Consider the following 19,019-nt stretch of genomic DNA (forward strand, 5'->3'; position numbering starts at 1 on the left):
TCTCCCTAGATAGGTTTATTCCTAGGTATTTTATTCTCTTTGTTGCAATGGTAAATGAGAGTGTTTCCTTAATTTCTCTTTCTGATCTTTCATTGTTAGTGTATAGGAATGCAAGAGATTTCTGTGCATTACTTTTGTATCCTGCAACTTTACCAGATGCATTGATTAGCTCTAGTAGTTTTCTGGTGGCATTTTTAGGATTCTCTATGTATAGTATCATGTCATCTGCAAACAGTTACAGTTTTACTTCTTCTTTTCCAGTTTGTATTCCTTTTATTTCTTTTTCTTCTCTGATTGCCGTGGCTAGGACTTCCAAAACTACGTTGAATAATAGTGGTGAGAGTGGACATCCTTGTCTTGTTCCTGATCTTAGAGGAAATGCTTTCGGTTTTTCACCATTGAGAATGATGTTTGCTGTGGGTTTGTCATATATGGCCTGTATTATGTTGAGGTAGTTTCCCTCTGTGCCCACTTTCTGGAGAGTTTTTATCATAAATGGGTGTTGAATTTTGTCAAAAGCTTTTTCTGCATGTATTGAGATGATCATATGGTTTTTATTCTTCATTTTGTTAATATGGTGTATCCCATTGATTGATTTGCGTATATTGAAGAATCCTTGCATCCCTGGGATGAATCCCACTTGATCATGGTGTATGATCCTTTTAATGTGTTGTTGGATTCTGTGTGCTAGTATTTTGTTGAGGATTTTTGCATCTATATTCATCAGTGATATTGGTCTGTAATTTTCTTTTTTTGTAGTGTCTTTGTTTGGTTTTGGTATCAGGGTGATGGTGGCCTCATAGAATGAGTTTGGGAGTGTTCCTTCCTCTGCAATTTTTTGGAAGAGTTTGAGAAGGGTGGGTGTTAGCTCTTCTCTAAATGTTTGATAGAATTCACCTGTGAAGCCATCTGGTCCTGGGCTTTTGTTTGTTGGAAGATTTTTATTCACAGTTTCAATTTCATTACTTGTGATTCGTCTGTTCATATTTTCTATTTCTTCCTGGTTCAGTCTTGGAAAGTTATACCTTTCTAAGAATTTGTCCATTTCTTCCAGGTTGTCCATTTTGTTGGCATAGAGTTGCTTGTGGTAGTCTCTTAGGATGCTTTGTATTTCTGCGGTGTCTGTTGTAACTTCTCCTTTTTCATTTCTAATTTTATTGATTTGAGTCCTCTCCCTCTTTTTCTTGATGAGTCTGGCTAATGGCTTATCAATTTTGTTTATCTTCTCAAAGAACCAGCTTTTAGTTTTATTGATCTTTGCTATTGTTTTCTTTGTTTCTATTTCATTTATTTCTGCTCTGATCTTTATGATTTCTTTCCTTCTGCTAACGTTGGGTTTTGTTTGTTCTTCTTTCTCTAGTTCCTTTAGGTGTAAGGTTAGATTGTTTATTTGAGATTTTTCTTGTTTCTTGAGGTAGGCTTGTATAGCTATAAACTTCCCTCTTAAAACTGCTTTTGCTGCATCCCACAGGTTTTGGATTGTCGTATATGTAACCATCTTTGTCTAACTTAAGCTAAGCATGAGTTCATACTGATGTCTACAACTCTAATTCATGACCGCATGTATCATTCTAACCTCCTCCCTTGCTTATCTTTAAACTCCCTATAATGAGTGACTCCTGGCTCCCACCATCCTCCATCCATTTACTTAATTGTTCAATTCCAATATATAAGTATCAGAATTATTAACCCGTATTCCTGTGGGAAACAACTTTATCAACTAAAGTGTAGTGCTACATACAGTTTCTTTTGCCTTTAGTCTTATATACCCTACTCATTTCCAAGGTTACTATCCTAGGATTGCTCTTGACCTCCTAAATGATTTTTTTAAAATTTGCATACATTGTCTCACTCTTTGTGCTGTAAAGTTCAATGGTTTTGAGAAATGAATGTCATTTAGCCACAGTTCTAGTATCATGCAGCATAGTTTCACCTCCCTAAAAATTCCTCTATGCCTGATTAAATTTTATTTGAAAAAGTTTAAAGAAACAAATAAATACAGAAACCAAGCTAACAAACACGTGGGTACATGTTATCAAAAATTTGTAAGTAATATTTTGTCATACTTGTTTCAGATTTTTTAAAAGACATTTTAAAAACAAATTAAGTCCTCTTGTACTTCTTCCTAATTCCATTTCTCTTCCTTTTTACCCAAGGACAGTTATTGTTACAATTAAGTTTTTTTCCAGTCCATGATTTTATTCTTTATTATATGTACTTATGACCCTAAACAATAAATACTATAGTTCTGTGTGTTCTAGGTACATTTATATAAATGACATGATTTTGTATGTATCTTTCTAAAAGTTACTTATTTTACTGTTAATACTATGCTTCTAAGATCCAACTATGGTTTGTAATTTTTGTGCTGGAATGGCTTTACAGTGTTTAGTTATATGAATACACCACATTTTATTCATCTGTTTCTCTATTAATCGACATTTAAATTGGGCTTTGTTTTTTGCTATTTCGTACACTGTATCAACATCCTTGTACATATCCCTTCATGAATATGTGGAAGAATTTCCTTAGAATATATAGCTGGAAGTGAAATTATTGGATTATGCAGCATATACATTTTCTATTTTACTAGAAATAACCAGTTTGCCTCTAGTGTGGTTCTACTAATTTCCCACATCCTTCGCATCACTTGAAGTTGCTGACTATATTTTTGCTAATCTGATGGGTATGATAAATTGTCTTTCCCAGATTTGCAGACACTGTGGAACCAATCACCTCATTTTCTCAGCAGCTAGAACTAATTTTGATAGGAGCTTGGGTATTTACCCTAGGGATCATTTGTTAATTTCTAATAGCCTCTTATGTTATTTTCAAAGGTGTCTGCTTATCCAGGATTTACCAAGTTGTTTTGGAATCTAACTTCACCCAAATTCTCTGTTCCAGTATCTGTCATAAAGGAAACAGTATATCCAAAATATGAGGTAAAATACTGAATGACTTTTCTGTATTGTTTAATAATTAGACTGTATAATTGAATATGACATTAAATTTTACTGGACAGTTGTTATGTAAATTGTTGGTAAAGATTGCCATAATTGAATGATTGGATGGCACTATAGAAATTATACATACAAAATAAATAATTTTTATATGTATGTGTTATATGTGTATACATATATACACACATAACCCCTAACTATGTGTACACTTATGCACATACACTTATACGTATATTTCTAAAAAAAAAAATGTTGTACTTATCCATGTTAATTTAGCCAGTCAAAAAGAATATTCTCTTTTCTTTCTGAATGAATCATTTATTTGACTGACAAGATATAAAGCTTCCTGGGTTGTTTAGAAGATCTTTATGATATTTTCATTTGCTTTTAAAAGTGCATTTTTAGTTAATGTTTAAGAAAGTTTAAAACTACCCAATACAATTATTAATCTATTTTCTTCTTCCTTTAAAGTGTTTGCTTGCTCTCATTTTATGTTTTATGGCTTATTTTAAAAATTAGAAAAATGAGGAGAAGGAAACCAAAATCATCTGTTATTTTTCTCCCTCAAGACAATCACTGCCCACTTTCTGGTCCATTTTCTTTCATTGTTAAAAATTCTTTTTCTTCCTGCTCCTCTTCTTTTTTTCTCCTTTCCCTTCCTTTTCTTCTTCCTACTTATATTTTCCTCTTAAAATAATTCTGTGATGAACATCATGGTGCATACATTTTTAATGGTATTTAGAATTAGTTTATTTGCATAGGATCCTAGATAGCTTACTGATAACACATATATCAGAAAAGAATAAGACAAAAAAGTTAATCATGGGGAAAGCATACCAGGGTATTAGCATAATAAATTCAGATATAAAATTAAAGAAATTCTGTCCATATATGCCCTTGTTTGAAATGGTCATCAACATCATTGTTGATATTGAAACATCTTTACATTCCTTGCATTACTTGATTATGACGTATTATTTTTAAATATTATATTGAATTCTGTTAGGCAATATTTTATTGTTTTTTAAAAATATACACTCATGAGTGAAATATGTATTTAGTGTATTTTTTTTGTTGGACTCTGTTATCAAGGTTATTCTTGCTTTATAAAGTTAATTGGGTAACATTTCTTCTTTTTTAATATTCTGGAATTCAAATAGCATAGGAATAACCTTGAAAATGTGGAAGGATTCACTGTCTAGAAACATTTGAACTGTTTGGGAAGGTAATTTTTTGACAATTAAAACTTTTTATTTTCTAATTCTTGGGCTATTCATGTTTAATATTTTTCCTCAAGTCAATTGGTAACATATTCTTACAGAAAGCCATTTATTCAATTGAAATTTATAAGCTTATATGCAGAGTTTGTATATATTCTCTCTTTAGTTTTAACCTCCATTGCTAAAGTTGCATTGTTTTCTTTCCCATTTCTAATGATATTTGGGGAATTTTTTTCTTCCCTAGAATGAATTTTCTAGAAATTAGTATTTTTTTTTGTCTTTTCTCATTTATTTTCAATTACAAGTGCTTTATTCTCTACTTGTCAAATTACTATACCCACACTAGTGTAAAACCATCTCTTTAATTTTTTTAGCAAGGTTTATGGTGTATGATTCCCTAGCTATTAGATATCATGACCAGTCAGCCAGAAAAACAAATGAGTCCAACCTACCATATTTGACCAGAAAACTTTTGGATTAGTTATAAATTCAGTTTTTGCCCCTCTGAGTTTTTGTTGCTTCTCTTTTTGAAAATGTTTTGGTTATTGGTTTCCTGCTTCTACAGAAGGTTGACATCTCTGTTTGGGTGTTTTCCTAATTTCTTGTTGAAAATTTAATCTCTTTACCTTTCATATTTTTAACAAATATAAGTATTTTGACCTTATTTCATATATTTTTTATTTATGGTGTGTTCATTTATTTTCTAAATAATTTCTATTGCAGCTTTCTTTATCTTTTTGATACACAACTTATGTGGGAAAGTGTTTTTTTAACTTGAAATTATTTTGTTTAATTTTTATTGTTTATCCTTATTAACATAAGAAAATATGTTCTTTAGAGTAACAGTTTCTTGGAATTTATTGATATTTGCTTTGTGGTTTACTAGATATTCCATTAGTGTCTACAATACTAATTCAATGCTATTATATGCAGTGACTTTTATATTGTAGCGGCACTAAGCGGGGTGCAGGCTTTGTAATCAGACAGTCTTGGATTTGAATCCCACTTGTTTTCTGGATACCCTTGTATTAGTATTTTAACTTCTTCTTTTTAAAAATTTTTATTTTTTTATTGAAGTATAGTTGATTTACCGTGTTTCAGGTGTACAGCAAAGTGATTCAGTTATACATATATATATATATGTATGTGTGTATATATGTGTTTTCTTTTCCAGATTCTTTTCCATTATAGGTTATTACAAGATATTGAATATAGTTCCCTATGTTATACAGTAGGTCCTTGTTGTTTATCTGTAATATTTTATATATAGTAGTATGTATCTGTTAATTCCAAATTTCCAATTTATCTCTCCCCGCTTTCCTCTTTGGTAATCATAAGTTTTTCTTAAGTATCTTAACTTTGTTTTCGTAAGTATCTTAACTTCTTGAAGTCTCAGAGTTTTGTATGTAATGTGGGTGTTCTGGGGATTTAATAAAAGACTATATAGTGTATTACCTGATGAATGGTAAGTGCTCAGTTAATAATAGGTGTAGCTGTTATATTGTTCTGTTATTCCATTCTTCTGTGACATAGTTCTTCTTCTAAAAACTACTTTTTGGGGTTTTCAATGCACCTGTGTTTTGTCCATTTCTCCATATGTTACTAATAGCTTTTACTTTATGTGAGTAGAAGCTGTTTATCTTTATTATGAATTTGGCAATGTTTTATCTTTCTTATGAATTCTGTCTCTTAACCAGTTTTGAATGACCTACTTTGACCTATTTAATGCTGCAATCCTACTCTAATATGGCCAGCCCTGTGTTATTATCTGTTTGTGTTCAGGAATATTTTCATTTTAATCATCTCTTTGTTGTTTGTTTTGTTTTATATGAACCATATAAGTGGCATGTGGTTAATTTGGTCTTACTAACATTATTTTATTTTGTGGTTTCTTTTCAAAATTTTTCTTCTAGTTTGTCTTTTGTTAAACCATTATTTTCTTTAGCAATATTATTGTCTGTGCTGTTTTCAGAGTGGTAAGACCTATTAAAATTACTTAAGAACTTGCACAAGTAGTAGAAAAAATACAAAGATGTGTATGGCATAAAGAGCACTCCCCACCTTGAATGCTGTCCTCCCCAGTTCTCTTCTCCCTGAAATCAACCATTGTCAAATGCAATGTGTGTATCTATTCGAACATTTTCATTTTTATTTATGTCATGCAGGTTTGTGCAGATTAATGTTTTTACATATGTGGAATAAGGTAATCTATATCGTTCTGCATCTTGATTTTTTTTCTCTTAAAGCATACTTGCACGTACCTTTGCATACATATGTGTATTTTTCTATTTGGAATTCCTGGCCAAAGTGTATGTGTAATTTAAATTGGAAGATTATTGTGTATATTTGCACTTCCTTTTTTTAAGTGTAATCTAAACTTTTCATTTACTTAAGAAAATAATAATTATATTTTTGGGGGAAAAGATGCCATGAGCTAAAAAGAGAAGATTAATAACGAATTATATAAAAGATTCCTTAATGTAAAAGATTGGTGAATATTAATTGTGTAAATAGGTGTGACATTCACAAAAAAAGATGTGATGCTCACATCTCCTTCCAGAGAATCTGATGGGAGAGCATACTTGGCCAGCCTCCAGCTGCTGTCCTGTAGATCTACCATGGCATTCACTCCAGGGCCATTCTTCCTCTGGACTGCTCCCAGCCAGTGACTGAGCACAGGGGCTTTCTAAAGCTGACCCTTTCCAGCTCAGTGTGGGACTGTTTTATGAGGCACTTTGGCTCAGAGACTTTCCATCTGCCTGGCTGACTCTTTCTCAGAACTGGTCCATAATCTGAAGGTCTTCCTGCCGAGTCCTTCCTCTCTTTTCCCCTTCCACAGTTGTCAGATCTACATCATGGTCTGAAGGCTCCCCCTGCATGTTGCTCCCTCTCTCTTTATCCTCCACTGGTAGCATCTGATTCTAAATGAACTGACACAATAGGGGGGTCTGCAATATGAGTACAATGTTGTCTAAACTGTGTGTTTATAAAGCATGAGCATGTATGTGTTTCTAAAGTATGAGCATGTATTTTTCTGTCTTTGTATATAGAAAAGTGTGAATATAGGGAATTGAGAGTAGGCAGAATTTTCTGAACAGAAGTAGGAATTGTAGCAATTATAAGAAGCGTTGGTTAGAACTGGTGATGATGGAGTAATGCATTAGAAAGGTAGTCCAGAAGTAAATTGGTACTGGTGGTTGTTCACATCCAATGACCAGAAGGAAAAGGATCCAACAGGACTTTCTGGTACAAAAAGAGGGCCCAGAACACTTTCCATTCACCAGAACTGTAATCAGACCTTTGTTCAAAGATTCTTGGTTTCTTTGAATGGGAAATGATATTTAGATACAAAGATCTGTCTCATTTCTTTTAAAAGCAAATTTTACCTGTTTATATACATTATGATTACTGATATTTTTTGTTTTATCCTGCCATTTGATTTTTGTTTTTCATAGATGCTGCCTTTTGTTTGTTTTATATTCTCCTTTTATTTCCTATCTTAAATTTATCTTTTTTATTATTCCTTTAAAAAAAATGTCAGTGGTCTGCATATAATATATTCTGATTTAATTTTTTAAAATTTTTATTTATTTATTTTTTTATTGAAGTAGAGTTGATTTACAATGTTGTGCCAATCTCTGCTGTGCAGCAAAGTGACTCAGTTACACACATACAGACATTTAAAAAATTCTTTTCCATTATGGTTTATCACAGGATACTGAATATAGTTCCCTGTGCTGTACAGTAGGACCTTGTTGTTTATCCATCCTATATATGTAGTTTACATCTGCTCATCCCACACTCCCAGTCCTTCCCTCCTCTACCACCCTCCCCCTTGGCAACCACGAGTCTGTTCTCTATGTCTGTGAGTCTGTTTCTGTTTTGTAGATACGTTCATTTGTGCCATATTTTAGAATCCACATATAAGTGGTATCATATGGTATTTGTCTTTCTCTTTCTGACTTACTCCACTTAGTATGATAGTCTCTAGCTGCATCCATGTTGCTGCAAATGGCATTATTTCATTCTTTTTTATGGCTGAGTAGTATTCCATTGTGTATATGTACCACATCTTCTTTATCCATTCATCTGTCGATGGACATTTAGGTTGTGTCCATGTTTGGCTATTGTGAATAGTGCTGCTATGAACACAGGGGTGCATGTATCTTTTTAAATTATAGTTTTGTCTGGGTATATGCCCAGGAGTGGGATTGCTGGATCATATGGTAATTCTATTTTTAGTTTTCTGAGGAACCTCCGTACTGTAATGTTTTCCATAATGGCTGCACCAACTTACATTCCTGCCCACAGTGTAGGAGGGTTACCTTTTCTTCACACCCTCTCCAACATTTGTTATTTGTAGACTTTTTAATGATGGCCGTTCTGACCGGTGTGAGGTGGTACCTCACTATAGTTTTGATTTGCATTTCTCTAATAATTAGTGATGCTGAGCATCTTTTCATGTGCCTGCTGGACATTTGTATGTCTTCTTTGGAGAAATGTCTATTAAGGTCTTCTGCCCTTATTTTCAATTTTTAAATATTTGGGTAAATAGTGTTTTATCATGCCTACTTTGGAAGTTATATATATTGTTTCTTATTCCTATGATGGTTTCCGTAGAATATATATGTTTAACTTATCAGTAGCTAATGTTTTTTTTGTTTGTTTGTTTTTTAAATTTTTGGCTGCACCATGCAGCATGTGGGATCTTAATTCCCCAACCAGGGATCGAACTTGCGCTCCCTGCAGTGGAACCGTGGAGTCTTAACCACTAGACCAGGGAAGTCCCTCAATATCTAATATTAATCAATACCTTTATACTCTTCCAGGAAACTACAATGACTTTAAACCTTTTATTCCATTTACTCCTTTTTGATTTAATATGCTCTAACTTTGATACATTTTTAGATCCTTATCTTTTAAAATTCCAAAGACATTATTCTTATCATTTCATGCAATATTCCTTATGTTTTACCCATGTATTTATCTCTCTCTCTTTTCCTTTCTATTTTTAAATTTTTTTTGGGCAAAAATTATTTTTTAACACAGGTTTTCATCTATTCACTTTTGCTTACAACACTAAATTATTTACATAACATTATACTATAACAATGAACCTTTCTATTTTTTGAGCATCTCAGACCATCCTGTCTGGAATCATTTTGCCCTCTGCTAAAGTATATCTTTTAGAACTTGCTTTAAGGGAAGTGGTAAAATCCTGTTATTTCTTTGTTTCAAATGTCTTTATATTCATGCTTGTGGGATATTTTACTTGGGGATAATACTATTGCAAATATTTACTTTTAGCACACTAATGATGTTTCACAATATTCTGGTGTTCACTATGGCTGTTGAGAATTGAGTCTTAAGTATGAATCCTTTGAAGATAATCAATTCTCTGCATCCCCCCCCCCCAACTTTTTACTTTTAAGTTATTCTCTTTTCTTCCATACAGTTTCAGTATGATGTGTCTAGTTGTAGATTTCTTCTTATTTATTGTATTGAGGAATAATTGGGATTTTTGAATCTGTGGTTTGATGTCTTTCATCAGCTATGTAAAATTTTTAGTCACTATTTCTTCATATTTTGCCTCTGTCCATTCTTTCTTTCATTTTCTGGGACTTTAATCCCATGTATTAGCTACTTTTTTTTCCTCTTGAAACTGGATCCTGTACAATTTCTTCTGATCTGTCTTTAGTTCAGGTTCATAAATTCTTTCTTCAGTTATGTCTAATATATTGTTAAACTTGTTCTCTGTATTTTTAAATTTGGTTTTGTATTTTTCTTTTTAGAATTTATATATTTCCTCCAAACCTATTATGTTCTGGTGTTTTGTTTCTTTGTGTACCTGTCTGTCTTTAAATGTTTATCATTGTATTTAAAACATGATTTTTAGTAAATATTTGAGACCTGAAATGGCAGTTCCTCCTCTAGAGAAAAAAATTTTTTTCAGAACCTGAGATCTGTACCACTCAACCTAAATTTAAGGTTGAGGCTTGAGTTTCTATGAACACCTTGTGACAGATCCTAGGCTGAAAGTATACACAAATGTTGATTTACTTCCATTCACTCTTAATCTGAGGGTATAGCCCTGTAGTATCCCTGTAGCCTTGTATACTTGTATATTATATATATATAAAATCAGTTTCCATACCTCAGGGAGAATCTGGGAGTGGATTTCTGTCATCCTTACCATCAAAAGTTGCAGATATGCAGCTCAGCTTTGCAACAGTTTTGGCAAACATCTTGCAAACAAAATCATCTTTGAAAACTGGGTTTACATTTTCAGGTTTTTGCTTTTTCCTATATTTTTGCTCAGTATTTCTTCATCATCTTGTTAGCTTTTTGATGCTTTGAAGATTATCTTTGACATAATACACACTTTATTAGTTGTTCTCAGAAGAAGTACCTAGCATGCCATAATTAGAAGCAGAAGTCATAACCGACTTTTAAGGTAGCAAAACTGTTTCCATTTCCATCTGCATCCCAGCTTTTATTACATGCATACTAATTTTAGCAATATCCCTGTAGTAGAGGAGGAGAATTTTTACATCATGTATCAGGTAAGCAATGCTGTAATTGCCCTGGGCCATATCCTGACAGGTTCCAAGATATGAACCACATTCTCTTTTTTTTTTTTCTTAACGTGTTTATTGGCGTATAATTGATTTAAAATGGTGTGTTACTTTCTGCTTTATAACAAGTGAATCAGCTATACATATACATATATCCCCATATCTCCTCCCTGTTATGTCTCCCTCCCACCCTCTCTATCCCACCCCTCTAGGTGGTCACAGAGCACCGAGCTGATTTCCCTGTGCTATGTGGCTGCTTCCCACTAGCTATCTATTTTACATTTGGTAATATATATAAGTACATGCCACTCTCTCACCTCGTCCCAGCTTACCCTTCCCCCTCCCCTTGTCCTCAAGTCCATTCTCTACGTCTCCATCATTATTCCTGTCCTGCCCCTAGGTTCTTCAGAACCATTTTTTTTTTTTAGATTCCATATATATGTGTTAGCATACGGTATTTGTTTTTCTCTTTCTGACTTACTTCACTCTGTATGACAGACTCTAGGTCCATCCACCTCACTACAAATAACTCAATTTCGCTTCTTTATATGGCTGAGTAATATTCCATTGTATATATGTGCCACATCTGCTTTATCAGTTCATCTGTCGATGGACTCTTTGGTTGCTTCCATGTCCTGGCTATCGTAAATAGTGCTGCAAAGAACATTGTGGTACACGACTCTTTTTGAATTATGCTTTTCTCAGGGTATATGCCCAGTAGTGAGATTGCTGGGTCGTATTATAGTTCTATTTTTAGTTTTTTAAGGAAATTCCATACTGTTCTCCATAGTGGCTGTATCAATTTACATTCCCATTACATTCTCATGGGTTCCCTTTTCTCCACACCCTCTCCAGCATTTATTGTTTGTTGATTTTTTGATGATGGCCATTCTGACTGGTGTGAGGTGATACTTCATTGTAGTTTTGAGTTGCATTTCTCTAATGATTAGTGATGTTGAGCATTCTTTCATGTGTTTGTTGGCAATCTGTATATCTTCTTTGGAGAAATGTCTATTTAGGTCTTCTGCCCGTTTTTGGATTTGTTTGTTTGTTTTTTGATATTGAGCTGCATGAGCTGCTTGTAAATCTTGGAGATTAATCCTTTGTCAGTTGCTTCGTTTGCAAATATTTTCTCCCATTCTGAGGGTTGTCTTTTCGTCTTGTTTATGTTTTCCTTTGCTGTGCAAAAGCTTTTAAGTTTCATTAGGGCCCATTTGTTTATTTTTGTTTTTATTTCCATTTCTCTAGGAGGTGGGTCAAAAAGGATCTTGCTGTGCATTATGTCATAGAGTGTTCTGCCTATGTTTTCCTCTAAGAGTTTTATAGTGTCTGGCCTTACATTTAAGTCTTTAATCCATTTTGAGTTTATTTTTGTGTATGGTGTTAGGGAGTGTTCTAATTTCATTCTTTTACATGTAGCTGTCCAGTTTTCCCAGCACCACTTATTGAGGAGGCTGTATTGTATATTCTTGCTTCCGTTATCAAAAATAAGGTGACCATATGTGTGTGGGTTTATCTCTGGGCTTTCTATCTGGTTCCATTGATCTATATTTCTGTTTTTGTGCCAGTACCATACTGTCTTGATTACTGTAGCTTTGTAGTATAGTCTGAAGTCAGGGAGCCTGATTCCTCCAGCTCCTTTTTTCTTTCTCAAGATTGCTTTGGCTATTCGGGGTCTCTTGTGTTTCCATAGAAATTGTGAAATTTTTTGTTCTAGTTCTGTGAAAAATGCCATTGGTAGTTTGATAGGGATTGCATTGAATCTGTAGATTGCTTTGGGTAGTATAGTCGTTTTCACAATGTTGATTCTTCCAATCCAAGAACATGGTATATCTCTCCATCTGTTTGTATCATCTTTAATTTCTTTCATTAGTGTCTTATACTTTTCTGCATACAGTTTTTTGTCTCCTTAGGTAAGTTTATTCCTAGGTATTTTATTCTTTTTGTTGCAGTGGTAAATGGGAGTGTTTCCTTCATTTCTCTTTCAGATTTTTTATCATTGGTTTATAGGAATGCAAGAGATTTCTGCACATTAATTTTGTATCCCGCTACTGTACCAAATTCATTGATTAGCTCTAGTAGTTTTCTGGTAGCATCTTTAGGATTCTCTATGTATAGTATCATGTCATCTGCAAACAGTGACAGCTTTACTTCTTCTTTTCCGATTTGGATTCCTTTTATTTCTTTGTCTTCTCTGATTGCTGTGGTTAACACTTCCAAAACTATGTTGAATAATAGTGGTGAGAGTGGGCAACCTTGTCTTGTTCCTGATCTTAGTGGAAATGGTTTCAGTTTTTCACCATTGAGGACAATGTTGGCTGTGGGTTTGTCATATATGGCCTTTATTTTGTTGAGGAAAGTTCCCTCTATGCCTACTTTCTGCAGGGCTTTTATCATAAATGGGTGTTGAATTTTGTCGAAAGCTTTTTCTGCATCTATTGAGATTATCATGTGGTTTTTATCCTTCAGTTTGTTAATATGGTGTATCACATTGATTGATTTGCATATATTGAAGAATCCTTGCATTCCTGGGGTAAACCCCACTTGTTCATGGTGTATGATCCTTGTAATGTGCTGCTGGATTCTGTCTGCTGGTATTTTGTTGAGGATTTTTTCATCTATGTTCATCATTGTTATTGGCTTGTAGTTTTCATTCTTTGTGAACTCTTTGTCTGGTTTCGGTATCAGGGTGATGGTGGCCTCACAGAATGAGTTTTGGAGTGTTCCTCCCTCTGTTATATTTTGGAAGAGTTTGAGAAGGATAGGTGTTAGCTCTTGTGTAAATGTTTGATAGAATTCGCCTGTGAAGCCATCAGGTCCTGGGGTTTTGTTTGTTGGAAGATTTTCAATCACAGTTTCAATTTCAGTTCTTGTGATTGGTCTGTTTATATTTTCTATTTCTTGCTGGTTCAGTCTCGGAAGGTTGTGCTTTTCTAAGAATTTGTCCATTTCTTCCAGGTTGTCCATTTTATTGGCATATAGTTGCTTGTAGTAATCTCTCATGATTCTTTGTATTTCTTCAGTGTCAGTTGTTACTTCTCTTTTTTCATTTCTAATTCTATTGATTTGAGTCTTCTTCCTTTTTTTCTTGATGAATCTGGCTAATTCTTTGTCAATTTTGTTTATCTTCTCAAAGAGCCAGCTTTTAGTGTTATTGATCTTTGCTATTGTTTCCTTCATTTCTTTTTCCTTTATTTCTGATCTTATTTTTATGATTTCTTTCCTTCTGCTAACTTTGGGGTTTTTTTGTTCTTCTTTCTCTAATTGCTTTAGGTGCAAGGTTAGGTTGTTTATTCGAGATGTTTCCTGTTTCTTGAGGTAGGCTTGTATTGCTATAAACTTCCCTCTTAGAACTGCTTTTGCTGCATCCCATAGGTTTTGGGTCATCATGTTTTCGTTGTCATTTTTTTCTAGGTATTTTTTGATTTCCCTTTGATTTCTTCAGTGATATCTTGGTTATTTAGTAGTGTATTGTTTAACTGCATGTGTTTGTATTTTTTACAGATTTTTTCCCTGTAATTGTTGTCTAGTCTCATAGCGTTGTGGTCGGAAAAGATACTTGACATGATTTCAATTTTCTTAAATTTACCAAGGCTTGATTTGTGAGCCATGATATGATCTCTCCTGGAAAATGTTCCATGAGCACTTGAGAAGAAAGTGTATTCTGTTGTTTTTGGATGGAATGTCTTATAAATATCAATTAAGTCCATCTTGTTTAATGTATTATTTAAAGCTTGTGTTTCCTTATATATTTTCATTTTGGATGATCTATGCATTGGTGAAAGTGGGGTGTTAAAGTCCCCTAGTATGATTGTGTTACTGTCGATTTCCCCCTTTATGGCTGTTAGAATTTGCCTTATGTATTGAGGTGCTCCTATGTTGGGTGCATAAATATTTACAATTTTTATATCTTCTTCTTCGATTGATCCCTTGATCATTATGTAGTGTCCTTCTTTGTCTCTTGTAATAGTCTTTATTTTAAAGTGTATTTTGTCTGAAATGAGAATTGCTACTTCAGCTTTCTTTTGATTTCCATTTACATGGAATATCTTTTTCCATCCCCTCACTTTCAGTCTGTATGTCTCCCTAGGTCTGAAATGGGTCTCTTGTAGACAGCATATATACAGGTCTTGTTTTTGTATCCATTCAGCCAGCCTATGTCTTTTGGTTGGAGCATTTAGTCCATTTACATTTAAGGTAGTTATCAATATGTATGTTCCTGTTACCATTTTCTTAATTGTTTTGGGTTTGTTATTGTAGGTCCTTCCCTTCTCTTGTGTTTCCTGCCTAGAGAAGTTCCTTTAGCCTTTGTTGTAAAGCTGGTTTGGTGGTGCTGAATTCTCTTAGCTTTTGCTTGTCTGTAAAGGTTCTAATTTCTCCATCGAATCTGAATGAGATCCTTGCTGTGTAGAGTAATCTTGGTTGTAGGTTTTTCCCTTTCATCTCTTTAAATATGTCCTGTCACTCCTTTCTGGCTTGCAGAGTTTCTGCTGAAAGATCAGCTGTTAACCTTATGGGGATTGTCTTGTATGTTATTTGTTGTTTTTCCCTTGCTGCTTTTAATATTTTTTCTTTGCATTTAATTTTTGATAGTTTGATTAATATGTGTCTTGGCATGTTTCTCCTTGGATTTATCCTCTATGGGACTCTCTGCACTTCCTGAACTTGACTGACTTTCCTTTCCCTTATTAAGGTAGTTTTCAACTATAATCTCTTCAAATATTTTCTCAGTCCCTTTCTTTTTGTCTTCTTCTTCTGGGACTCCTGTAATTCGAATGTTGGTGCATTTAATGTTGTCCCAGAGGCTTCTCAGATTGTCCTCAATTCTTTTCAATCTTTTTTCTTTATTCTGCTCGGCAGTAGTTATTTCCAGTATTTTATCTTCTAGGTCACTTATCCGTTCTTCTGCCTCAGTTATTCTGCTATTGATTCCTTCTAGAGAGTTTTAAATTTCATTTGTTGTGTTATTCATCATTGTTCCTTTGTGCTTTAGTTCTTCTAGGTCCTTGTTAAACATTTCTTGTATTTTCTCCATTCTGTTTTGAAGATTTTGGCTATCTTTACTATCATTACTCTGAATTCTTTTTCAGGTAGACTGCCTATTTCCTCTTCATTTGTTTGGTCTGGTGGGTTTTTATCTTGCTCCTTCATCTGCTGTGTGTTTCTCTGTGTTCTCATTTTGCTTAACCCACTGTGTTTGGGGTCTCCTTTTCACAGGTTGCAGTTTTGTACTTCCTGTTGCTTTTGGTGTCTGCGCCCAGTGGCTAAGGTTGGTCAGTGGGTTTTGTATGCTTCCTGTGGAGGGGACTGGTGCCTGTGTTCTGGTGGATGAGGCTGGATCTTGTCTTTCTGGTGGGCAGGACTGCATCTGGTGGTGCGTTTTAGGGTTTCTGTTACCTTATTATGATTTTAGGCAACCTTTATGCTAATGAGTGGGGTTGTGTTCCTGTCTTGCTAGTTGTTTGGCCTAGAGGATCCAACACTTTAGCTTGCTGATGCTACAGTGCTGGAGACAGTTGAGTGGAGCTGAGTCTTAGCATTGAGATGGAGATCTCTGGGAGAGCTTTTGCCATTTGATATTATGTGGAGCCGGGAGGTCTCTGGTGGAGCAATGTCCTGAACTCAGCTCTCCCACCTCAGAGGCACAGGCCTGACACCTGGCCGGAGCACCAAGATCCTGTCAGCCACCCGGGTTTTGGGAAGTCTGAGGTCTTCTGCCAGCGTTCAATAGGTGTTCTGTAGTAGTTGTTCCACATGTAGATGTATTTCTGATGTATTTGTGGGGAGGAAGGTGATCTCCACGTCTTACTCCTTCGCCATCTTGAAGGTCTCCTTCCACATTCTCTTTTTAAAAAGCAATCATTGATTGTTAGTAGGTTCTGCTTTTCTGATATCTATAAAGTGCAGTGTTAAAATTTTTGTCCTTGTTACTGTTAAAAGTATTGTTTTAAGTATGTAATAGCTGCTATTCCATCATATTTGAATATTTTGTGCAAGCATATGATAAAATAGTTCCAAAATCTCTTGTGTGTCACATAGTTTGTCTTTGAAGAATAATGATGAAAGTGACCAGGTATCTTTCTGCAATGTCCAGTAATTCTCTTACCTTACATTGTGCTATAACTACTTTCCATTAATACAACAGAGAGGATGAACAAAAATTCAATGTTGGTGATTCCTAAATTATCCATAGCCTTCTGCATATCTGTTCCATTCTCAGTGATAACTGCGTGATACTCTTTTTAAAAATTTATTTATTCATTTATTTTTTGGGTTGCACTGGGTCTTTGTCACGGCATGCAGGCTCTGTGGCACGCGGGCTTCTCTAGTTGCAGCGCACGGGCTTAGTTGCGGTATGTGAGATCTTAGTTCTCCCACCAGGGATTGAACCCAGGCCCCCTGCATTGGGAGCGCTGAGTCTTAACACATGGATCGCCAGGGAGGTCCCTATGTGATACTTTTAAAAGTTGATTTTCTATTGAATAAATATTTAAAATTTTTGAAATGTTAGTTGAGACCTAAAAATTTCAGCAAACAAAGCAGTAGAAGGATTTTATTCATCATGTATCCACCGGGCTATGAAACTTAGGTCTTGTAGTTGTTTCTATATATCCAAATCTCTGATTACAAGATAGAGAAGTAGCACATTTAATAATAATCATAATTATTGCAGCAAGTCACCCTTACAGCAATAAATATTTATATAATTTAATTGACTGAGTTAAAAGTATAAAGCATTTAAGGCAATTTTCATTCCAATTAATATTTAGAATGCTTACTTGTATTTGTCAGTGAATAGTTGCATATTTACAATAACTCCAAATGATATGTTTTGTTCATAATACTGATGTTGATATACTAAAGAGATTCAATGCCAACCTATGAGGTCACAGGATCATTGATTTCTCCTAAGACCAGGGATGTCAGAAATAATGTAGAAGTATCTATTTGGCTAAAGTCCAATGCCAAAGCCAAAGTGTGGGTTTTGGCCAAATACTTAGTCTGCAGCCAGACTTTGATGCATCTCTGGTGTTTTCTAGAATTCTACCTTTCCTGTATATTGCTCTTTTGGTAATAATGTTATACTATGAAGCAACAGTAATCATAGGCTTTTAAAAGTATTCCACTATATAGCTTAAAACTGTTATCTTTTTTTTATCACAGAGTGTGCAAGCAAGCAGAATTTTATTTGAGAAATTTACATCTGAAAGCAAGGAAAGTGTCATTACTTTAAATCAGTGTAGGAGAAGTTCTAGGGTAAGTATAATTTTTATTCTAAATTATTGGTTGGTGGCTTTATGTGACTACAGTTCAGATATTATTTCTAGCGATTTCAGAAATAATTTCTTGATGCTTCCTCATTCTGGGAAATGCCTCAGAATATTCACTAGTGTCTTTGCAGAGGACCTGTTTCCTCTTTCAAATCTGTGATCTTTATGACACTCAGAAGATGTTATTTACTAATCAATAGCAGGATATCTGCTGTGAGTTTTCCTAAAATTCCTAAAATGTCTGGGTTTGCACTCATTTAGCACTGCTTGCCCAGGTCTTAAATGATCAAAGGAACATGTTTATGAATCTTTTGACCAAATGCAGGGAGGGATTTGTTTATGGCTATGAAACAGAGTAAAACTGAATTCTCTAAATGGTGATTGGACTCATGCCCATGACGTTATTATCCCTACAGTGTATCTAAATAAACTAATTAATAAACACAATTGGGGAGAAAAGAGATAGTGATTGAGGGAAGAAGAAAGGTATGAAATTTATATTAGTGGTTTAATAAATATCTTGAACTTTATGAGGGACAAACAAGAAAGGGTTTTATTTTTCTTTCCTTAAGGCCTTCAGCCCTTACTCCCCTTGGTGATATCCTGGGATGCTGAGTGTCACATAGTAGAGAGCCTTATTGACCTAGGACAAATCAAATCCCCATTCTGGTCAGTTACAGTAGGTTTAATATGTGTCTGTGCCTCCTTCCATATTCCCCATACAGTCAGGTAATACTTTTTTTTTGAGTAATATTTCTATTTAATATAGATCACTTTTGCTGTTTTTAACATATATCACTATTGCTTATTAAATATTTGTCCTCATATATGTTTTATCTTTTTATTTTTCATTAGTCTGAGTGATATGGAGGTCATATCATTCTTGTTTTATCCACAGCACCTAGAACAGTGACCATCACTTAAAAACATATTTGAACCAACAAATGACACTGTCTAGTTTGGAATGCATAGACTACTCTAGTAGCATTACTT

The 19,019-nt window shown here is 34.3% G+C and overlaps 1 protein-coding gene across 1 annotated transcript in view; it reads left to right on the forward strand.

Moving 5' to 3' along the window:
* Positions 1-19,019, forward strand: part of TTC6 (tetratricopeptide repeat domain 6) — a 230,297-nt gene that overhangs the window by 133,214 nt on the left and 78,064 nt on the right. Inside the window, exons 8-9 of the mRNA XM_036843605.1 lie at positions 2,838-2,942; positions 17,920-18,012. Coding sequence (XP_036699500.1) covers positions 2,838-2,942; positions 17,920-18,012 — 198 coding nt within the window. The remainder of the gene's footprint in view (positions 1-2,837; positions 2,943-17,919; positions 18,013-19,019) is intronic.

This window comes from Balaenoptera musculus, chromosome 2, assembly GCF_009873245.2.
Source record: "Balaenoptera musculus isolate JJ_BM4_2016_0621 chromosome 2, mBalMus1.pri.v3, whole genome shotgun sequence".
Lineage (NCBI taxonomy): Eukaryota > Metazoa > Chordata > Mammalia > Artiodactyla > Balaenopteridae > Balaenoptera > Balaenoptera musculus.